The 10,354-nt window shown below is 35.0% G+C and overlaps 1 protein-coding gene across 1 annotated transcript in view; it reads left to right on the top strand.

Moving 5' to 3' along the window:
- Positions 1-10,088, top strand: part of EDN3 (endothelin 3) — a 36,591-nt gene extending 26,503 nt beyond the window's left edge. The window contains 3 exon segments of the mRNA XM_074288715.1: positions 3,900-4,076; positions 6,219-6,310; positions 8,744-10,088. Of these exon segments, the coding sequence (XP_074144816.1) occupies positions 3,900-4,076; positions 6,219-6,285 (244 nt within the window). The 3' untranslated portion in view covers positions 6,286-6,310; positions 8,744-10,088.
- Positions 10,089-10,354: the final 266 nt, after the last annotated feature.

Below are 10,354 nucleotides of genomic sequence, written 5' to 3' on the forward strand. Positions count from 1 at the left end.
TGGCTTGCCACAATGTCTTCATTGTTTTACCCTTCCCTACCCTGCTTAGTCTTTTTCATCGGGAAAAGTGGAGTTTCTTAGTAAAGGCTCAGGGTTGAATAGAACCCATGTTCTGCTTTCAGTCTCCATTTTATGATCCCAAGATGTTAAACATCTGGAGGCTGCCTGAATTAGACGTTCACCTTCCAGTGTAGCCCTAGTTCTTAATAATCTGGGAGGGAGAATGGGAGGAAGGCGGGAAAAGAGTGCAAGGTTTCTTCAATTCTTCAACTTGAATCCAGATCTTTATGACATCAAAAATGATTCTCTCTCTCCCACACAAACTACACACACACACACACACACACACACACACACAACACACACACACCAACCCCCCCACCGCAGTACAGTAGAATAGAAAGCATTGGGAATTGGAACTAGAAATCGTGGTTTGGTGGGTCTATTTCATCCACTGGCTTTATGCTTCCTCCTATAAAAGCTTTGCCTGAGGTTTTTGCTTTTATTTCTTTGGGAAATAAATCATGTCATCTCTGTACCTCAGTTTTCTGGTCTGTAAACCGGAGGTATTAAAACTTGTATGTTCCACCCTCACAAAGCTATGAGAAAAAATACTTTGTAAACCTTGAAATACAATATAAAAATAAGCTATTGCTATAAAATCAAAGTGGAAGAATATGGTATAGGCCCTTCTCAACTCTGAGATTCTTTGATTCTATGAATTCAGTTTAATCTTTACCTTTTTTTTTTTTTAAACACTGGGTTTTCCTATTTCACAGAGCTGGAAGTTTGGTGCTCACTCATGGATTGTTTCCAGTCCTGATTAGAATACAGCTTTAACCTGATCTGTTTTTCCAACTTGGGGGTGGGGGTGGGGTTGGCCTCTCCTCAGTCTAGTGGACTTCAGTTCCCCTAGGAGCTCACTATATTGGTACCAGATTTAGTGTGAATATCAGCTTCAGCTTTACTATTGCTCAGAAGTCTGAAACTCAAACAATCCACCAGTTTCAATCTTTCCTACTAGTAAGAATCACAGATATATTTCTCACCACACCTGACTTAATTTTATTTTAAGAGGTAGAGTCTTGTGTTTAATACAGGTACTGAGCCAATCTAAATGCCAAGGAAGCCAGCATTTAAGTCATGTGTCTGACATATACTGGCTGTGTGACTTCAGACAAAACAATGTCTCAGGATCCTAAATAAGTTTCTAAGGCTTTGCAAGTTGTAGAGAAAGCGTCAAACTACATTGGTAAAGGAAGTTCTTCATCTGGAAGTTTCTTATAGCACTGAAATCATAGGTCTACTCCTAGTTTCCTATTTCTTATCACTTTAAGAATATTTGAAGAATTTCATGAAATCCCTTGAGATAATCTGAGATATCCTGGAGTGTCACAAAATCAGTAATGGGAATCCCTGGTAAAGAAAAGCAAGATATTTTTGGAAAAGCCATTTCTGTTCAGCCCTCTAAATTATAAGCAATTTGTCACAAAATCAAGTCACATCCTTTCAAAGCTAACTTCAATTAAGCAGCACATGATTTAAACATTTCTCCCCGAACAATTTGGCAATCTTTTCTCTTGTGTAAATCTCTTGTGGTTTGGGCATAGACTATAATAGCTAGCAACTGTCTTATTCACTGTCTTATTACATTTCATAACACTAGCATCTATGTACCAACATGTATCATCAGCTGGATCAGTAAGTAGGTCAGAGTTTTATGTGACAAATCTTTTCTTGAGTCCAGTTTCCTTTTTAAACAATGCATCCTCACCCACTAGTCAATAACCTCAAAAGTAAAGATAAAGTAAGATCTGACAAGTAATTCTAGTCTGAGATGCGTTGGTCTGAAGGCCAAATTCTTTTTTGTTTTCTCTTTGAATAATTGCAATTAGTAATTTTTTTTAAAAATCCCTTTTAGCTTGAATAGTAACTCACAAAGGGTAAACCCCTTAGAGGGGAAAAATTCTCTCATATAAAAAAATACCACAGATGTCTGCCAGCTTCTGGAGTTTGTAAGGAATTTTCTCTCATGATTCAAGGCAATTCCAATAGACTTGGATGGAAAGTGCTATCTATAGTCAGAGAAAAAACTATGGAGACTGAATGTGGATCAACGCATAATATTCTTACCTTTTTGTTTTTGTTTGTTTGCTTATTTTTCTTTCCTTTTTCCTTTTTTTCCCTTTTGATCTGATTTTTCTTGCACAGCATGATGAAAATGGAAATCAGTTTAGAAGAATTGTACATGTTTAACCTATATCAAAATGCTTGCTGCCTTGGGGAGGGAGAAGAAGGGAAAGGGGAAGAAAAATTTGGAATACACGGTTTGCAAAGGTGAATGTTGAAAATTATCTTTGCATATATTTGGAAAAATTGATTGTTTGTTGTCCTTCATACTTGAAGGACCAAAGTAACATAAACCACTATTTTAAAAAAGGAATTTTGCCTCTTTAGCTTGGCTACAATACAAGTGTTGAAGGTGGTAGGGGCCTTTCTGGGATTATCAGACTTGTCAATTGAAATGTCCTTCTGACACCTTTTGGGCTGCCTCTTTCTCCCTCCCTCTGAACTAAGTCAGGAATATTAACCTCTGGACAGCCAGCTCCAGTTACTGGTAATTACTCCTCCTGTTTCTAGCAGCCCATCAGGGTGAGGAGTGGGGGAAGAAGAGGAACAAGCCCCAGGCAAAACTTACAGAGGGAAGCAATAGAAGTCTGTAGAGAAAATTGACTTGAGATGTTGGGGGTAGAGGTGGGAAAGGAAAAAAGACTTATCAGAATCACATTTAGGTTTTCTCATAGTTGTCTTAACTCTGGCTTGAAATAATTAGAAATGTAAACAGAAAAGTTTCCTAATATAGATGGTGTGAGAATGTTGAGACCTTTTGCATGCTGAAGCACTTATCTCCTCCCTAGTTCCAGGCACAGGAAGCCATGCCATTAGTCAAAGAGTATAGAAGTCAAGCAGAGTGAATGTCCAAACTCCTACCTGGTAGTGTTCAGTCAGAATTACACAGAGTACACATTATCCTGGATCAAGCTTTTTAAAAGGAGCTCCTCGAATCCAATTTCTCCTACCACATTTTGTAAGCACATCCTAGGAAAAGATGCTTCCCCCTTTTCATAGAGCTCCAATCACTGTGAAACATAACTATGTCTACACTTGCTAGATAGTTGGTTGTTCATACATTCATTTCAACCAATGTATATCAGATACTTAGTGTATACAAGATACAAAGATAACAATGATAGGCCCTGCTCTCAAGGAATTTATATTCTGATGGAGGAGGGAGACACATAATAGACTCATGAATAACTTAAACTAGGATTATTTGATTTCTAAGCCTCCTCATTTTTCAGAGGCAGAAACTGAAATTCAGAGAGAGCAAGTCAACTTGATCAAAATCACAGAGCTAAGCATCAAAACCAACTCCCCTGATTCTTCAGTGTACTGAATTTGGAGGCAAGAAATAAGGGTGCAAGACCACCATCCACTAGCTGTTTGATCTTAGATATGCCATTTTCTTTTTGGAACCTCTGTATCTCTACCTGAAAAAAAACAAACCCCCATAAATTGGAGAGTAATAATCTTTATAGCACCTTTTTCATAGGGCTCAAAAGAGACAATGAATGTAGTTCTTTGTTATCAGAAAGTGCTATCATGTGATGTGAATTTTCCTGGTTGCTCATCCCCGGCACTTGTTTGTTATTGGGTAAATTTGGCAGTAGTTCTCTTATGGTAGTTGTCACTCCTCACTGCAATATACATCAGGTAACGTCTCTTTTCTTTTCTCTCTCTCTTTTTTTTTTCTTGACATAGCACTCATGTATATTGAGACATGAATATACATAGTGATGTGGAAACATATGTTCTATTTGTCTTCCAATTCTTTACAGACGGACTGTACCTTATGGGCTCTCCAATTACAGAGGCAGCTTCCGGGGCAAGAGATCTGCAGATCCTATAAGCAGGAGCTCACCACCATTTAAAGGGCCACCGAACCGATGTTTTTGCACGGAACAAGATGATAATGCCTGCATTCATTTTTGCACCAGAACTGAGGACAATAGAAGGTAAATAACTCTCTGGGAAGTTTTAATCATTCCATGAAAAGTGATTCGTAGTAGCATACATTAATAAGACACTAAGTGGCACTATAATAATAATAGCTAACATTTATACAACACTTTACTGTCAAGCACTGTGCTAAGCACTTTGCACATCTCATTTGATTTTTATAAGTAGCCTGGGAGGTAGATGATATCTTTACTCCTTCCCTCCCCTCCTTTTTACAAAGGAGGAAACTAGGGAATAATTTCTGGCAGGGGTTTTCTTGGGTAATTGTGGTAGTGGGGGAAATAGAAATTAAGAACTTGCCCAGGGTCACATAGCTAGTAAATACTTAAAGCTGGATTTGAACTTGAAACTTCCTGACTCCAGGCCTGCCACTCTATCTACTGTACCACCTAGTTGCTTGTTATTGAACATAACTATTGTAGTTTTCTGATGCGTTTATGATTTCATCAACCTGGATGCTTTCTGCATCCAGTAAATTGCTGGACTTTCTTGTGTGATTTTGCCTATGTTTTCCTATCAGAAAAGGATAAGATTTTGTCAATGGAAAAGGTATTAAAGATTTATTACATGATCAATTGATTATCACATGAAAATTTAATGGACCACATAGATGGCTGAAGGCTGAGAAAACTACCAAGTGCTTCTCATGTTTCATTTGTGTGGGATGGGTGCTAGACCCCCTTCCCCAAATTAACTAATCAGAGACATCTTCGGGTGCAAAGAGAAAGCTTTCCATTTAGTCCCTGCAGAGAGAGGCCCAACACACCTGGAAAGCATCTCAGCTTCCAACATGCGCCTGACCTGAGAAGCTGGAAAATAGGAAAGATGGTTAAATAGCAAAAGACTCAAGCCTTTCATTGAATAGACTAAAAAAAGTAACCATTATTGATCAATGGTCACCCATGTTGTCTGCTTCTTATGTCACATCACTTTCTGTCACTGAATTAGGGTCTTAGAGACCTCAAAGCCTAGAGATCATGTGACTTCCTGCAGTCTGGGCCCTAGACCTGATCTTCTGACTCCACAGACCTCTGGGAATAGGGATCACGTGACTTAGGCCTAGTCTCATAGACTTCTTGAGAAAACTTCATTTGTCTTACTCACACTGGCCTTATTTTTAATCTTGAATGAACTTCTGAAAAAAAAAAAAGTCCAAGGAAGAGTTGGCATTGGCTGTGTCCCAACAAAAAAACCACTTTGAAAGAGCAGTTATCAGAACTTCCTTGATAGCTAAAAAATAAAATTAATTAGAACATTGTCAACTGAATATGTAATTACTTAAAAGTAATTCCTGTAAGCAAACTTGAAAGTGGGAATACAGAATATCAGAGCTAGAGGGTTCCCCTGAGATGATCTAGTCCCTTGAGATAATTTTGTTTTATTGAGAGTAACAGCTGACCTTTATGAAAAGCTTTAAGGTTTATAATGAGGTATATTGTATCTAGGCTATACTGTAACACATTTAATATGTATGGGATTGCCTGTCATCTAGGGGAGGGAGTAGAGGGAGGGAGGGGAAAATTTGGAAAAATGGATACAAGAGATAATGTTGTAAAAAAAATTACTCATGCATATGTACTATCAAAAAATATAATTATAAAATTAATTTAAAAAAAAGGTTTATAATGAGGTCCAGAGAGGTCAATTCTTGCTCAAGATCACACAGCTAATTAACAGAGCATAGCATCATCAGTCTCTCAATTAAAATTTATTAAGCACTTATATACATACACTGTTAAACACTAGATTAGAACTCAGGTCCTCTGACTTCAAAGTTAGGGTATTTTCTACTACTTTATATTAATGAAAGAAAAATACTTGTGGAAACCAGCTTCAAGTTTTGTAAGACTTTGGAAATTCAAAGTTGACTATAAATCTTCCCTTCCTCTCCCAGATGACCTAATTGTCAACACACAGAAACATAGTAGCATAATATTGGAATCTTCCTTGGCTAAATATTCAAAAAATAAAAAGGGATCTGATTATATTTGCATTCTAGAATGCACCAATTTGTTCTTCATGCATAAGAGTAAAGATCAGTTATTAATGAATTCCTAAAAATATCATGCATTTTCTAAAAGGCAAATATTGAGTATGGCAATATGGACTGATTGTTGAAATTAACCTTCTCTTTATAGTAATTCCAGGACAGTAGAAAGACATCAAGACAAAGACATGGAAGAGTCTCCTGAAACGTGGCCCTGATAGCACAAATATTGCATGAACAGAGGTGAGTTAACTTACTAGGTGTATCATTTGCTACAATATTTGAATGGAGTTCTTGAATATCTGTCTAGTCAATGATGTAGCCTGATCCCAGGTAGAATTGCAAATCTAAGAAAGATGAGAGGCTTCTTTTTGCTAGTTGGATTCTTGGAATCAAGATAAAATTTTGGTTTGGCTTTCCTTGTCATAAGGTCATATATTTATAAGTGAAAGTTTCCTTAGAGATTGTTACCTCATTTTTCATTGGAAGAAATTGAAGCTGAGGGAAATGAAGTGAATAGTTGAAGGTTACACAGTTAACAAGTGGCAGAGCCAGAATTTGAATCTTCCTTTACCCTTTATCAATCTAGTCTTCTTGTTATATTACATTGTCTCACAAATAAGACAGTGTTAGAAGACCCACTCATTTGGGAATCATTTGTTACAAAATTCATTCTTTGTAGTCTTCCATCACTTTGATCACCATCTGTTCATTCCTTTCTTTCTTACTCATTCATGAATGAAACTTTTGATGAGTCAAATGAATTAATTAAATAAAATAAAGGGGTTCATTAATTAGTTAAATGTAAATATAGAATCTGGGAAAGCTGGAGATGCTTTAATGGAGAAAGTTGAAATCTCAAATATGCTCTTTGCTTCTTATTTCCCTACTCGACTATGAAAATTCTATCTCTTGTGTGATTTTGTCTGCTGGAGATTTTAAGCCTTTGCTAGAATTTGTGATGTGCCTTATCACAAAATAAATACCTTTGTATCATGGATAGTAGAATTTCCCGACAGTAAAATATTTGTTAAAATTTGTTTTAAAAAAGCATAAGAAAATCTCTGTTTCCTTGACAGCTATTTATATTGTCTAACCTGGCTACCAGGTGTACCAGGATGTGGTTCTAATCAATCACTTTATAGATACTTATTTTAAAAAAATCAACCAATTAATTAAATTTAAACTTAAGCAAAATGAAAAAAAATTGCTACGTACACAGCAGAACATGAGAGGATTCAAAATATAAAGCAATACATTTCCATTTCAAGAAAACCTATATAACAAATACTACATACTGTATTCAGAGCTATTTGTGTGTATCTCATTTTTATATTTCGTGAAAGCAACATATTGTTTAGTTGAAAAAATTTTAATGTACTATCTCTTTCCATTTTATGGGCAAATTCATTCAATTCATATTCTAAGCTATACTTACTTTTTATTTTCTTATTTTCTATTCTCCTCACTATCATTCTCATTCTATTCCTATTCATCCTCACTCCTCTGCCTAGCTTCTGAAATAGGCACTTATTAAATACTTACTATATGTAAGACCCTGGGATAAGCTGGGAATGCTAAGATAAAAGTAAAATAGCCCTTTTCCTCTAATAGGCAAATGCCTATTGACTAATAGAATTCATGTATTCACAAAAGTTATCTTTAGAGAATTACCTGATATGTCATCTTTGAATAGTGCATGGACTCCAATGTAGCCCTTAAGATTTTTTCTCTTATTCTTATCATAAGATTAACTATGCATGATTGTTCTTTTTTGGGCACCTTTTTTATATAAGTTTTCTTTGGTAATATGCTGTAGATTATTTGTATTCAGCATATCTTTTTATTGACTTTTGAGTCTTTTGCAATTTTGAGGACTCTTGAATCATTATGATCTGTAATGTATAGCCATAGAGCATTGCCAGGAGAATTTTGGTGTAAAAGATAAGCTTTTTATCAAGGAGCAACTTAGGATAATTGAAAGCACTATGACATTTCATTAGAATGATCCAACTCATTCTTGTTTTCCTATAACAATTTTGGATTCAGCTTGTCATCCAACAGAAAATGCCTATCCAAGACATATATCCTAGTGGACTATCTCAATAGTCTGCCCAAATAGCTGTAATTTATCATTTGGAAAATATGCATTCTTTACCTATCTGATTTTTTTAGGTAGATAACTAACTCTGTTTTGAATGAGTGTAAATCTCATAGAGGAGGCAATATGTATTGTTCCTAAATTGAGACTGAATTGGAAAAGGGGGAAGATTAAACAATATATATATATATATATATATATATATATAAATATATATATATATATATATATATATATATATATATATATATATATATATATATATATATATATATATATATATATATAGTCAGTCACTCAGTCAACATTGGTAATATGAAGGAAAGGAAAATTCAGTCCTGTTATCAAAGAGCTCTAAGAGCTTGCAAGTCTAATGAAAGAGACAACATGCAAACAACTATGTACAAATAAGATATATTTGGGACAAAAAGGATATAATTAAAGGAGGGAAGTCAGAATTGTTAAGAGGGATTAGAAATGATTTCTTGTAACATTACTTATGTATCACATACACTAAATTGAAAAATTACATATATTTCTAAAATAATGCTATTCTTTCTTTTCTTGTGTCTAAGATTAGTTGAAGACATAAAAAAGAGAAACAAGAAGACTCTGTATCTGCAATAAGAGAAACAAATGAATGCATCAGAAGCCATCAGATTTCATCATGTGGTATCCCTGCATTCATGCTATTCCAAAAAGAAGGGAAAGTTACTGAAGAATTTTGCATTCTGTGATACCTTATTCTCCAACTGTTCCAACTACTGGGACATGTAGGATTCATATTTCCATTCTTCTCAGCTAAAGGATGCTTCACTCAGAAAACTAGCCAGTTTCCTCAGCAAAATGACATGCCCCAATCCAAAGAGTAGCAAAATAAAATTAGACAAGTTTCTCTAATGGATAAAATATTCCAAGATGTGCTTGGAATGGCACAGGACTCAACAACTTTGATTTTAGGCAGGCAGTTGCATTTGAAATACAGCAAGTTAGAAAGATAACTCACTTGCATCTGTATACAGATTTACATTCTACATAAGTAGATAGCAAATTATTTACAAATGTAAAGAAATGTCCTTAGTATAATAAATGCCAAATATTTATGCAGAAAAATCACAGCTGATAACTTGTATCTGAAAATATAGCAGGCCAGCATCCTATGGCATTAACCATTTTATTAAGTTATCCACATTAGACACAAATCAGATCTACCCTGGTGGTTGATTCTGAAGCTCACAGTACTTAATGTTAAGAAATCTGGAAATTACAGTATTGTTCATGAAATTGCATTTTGGGGGACATTAACACTATTACGTTAACACATACAATCTTTCAGCTATGCTAAGCTCACATGTAGCTCATTCATATTTAACTGATCTTTCCATTTTCATCTTTCTCAGTATAAAGGTGGCCCTTTGGAAGATTAATTTAAAGTCCCAGCATGAGTTGTTCTTGGAAAAATGACATGGGAGGTGGGTGGGAGAGTGTTGGCCCATGTTGTTCAAGTTCATTTCTTTTTAAGGATCTTCTGGGGATGACTTCAAAATGAGCTTCCCCACCTAACCTACCCCATCTTTGTAAATTATGTAAATTCATATTTAACTATATAATTGAAAAAACCCCAACAACTTGGTATTGTAACTTGTGATTTTGTCTATTCTGTTCCCTCTGGACCTCACTGTAAGCTGCTTTCACAACAAGCATCTTAAAATGTAACTTTTACTCTACGTGAAGATGTTTGGTGGAGAAGATTGAACCCCTACTACATGGTACTGACTTTGGAGTTGGTGTTGAAGTAGTTTAGAATGGAGTATTGTTAATGCATTGAGCAAAGGAGGGTAGGTCTTGACTAAAATGTTATATTCTATATGAATATTATGTAAGTTATTATAGTTGTAAAAGTAAATATCTTTATCACAAGTAAATGGTAAGTTTCTGATTTCATAGCAGATTTTGTACATTTTAGAAAAGCAGATTATTTATTGTGAAAACTATTTACAACAACTATTTCTTTGGGTGGATTTTTTTAAGAAAGTAAAGTCACTGTATATAGATATATATTTTTTAAAAGAATGTGTTTTGAATAAAAAAATCTGGTAGATCACAAATTATTTTTAAAATGCATATGTGCCATTTGGCTATATGCTGTCTTTGGAAGAAATTCTCAGCACTATCAACACTTGGAA

The sequence above is a fragment of the Sminthopsis crassicaudata genome, chromosome 2 (genome assembly GCF_048593235.1).
Source record: "Sminthopsis crassicaudata isolate SCR6 chromosome 2, ASM4859323v1, whole genome shotgun sequence".
Lineage (NCBI taxonomy): Eukaryota > Metazoa > Chordata > Mammalia > Dasyuromorphia > Dasyuridae > Sminthopsis > Sminthopsis crassicaudata.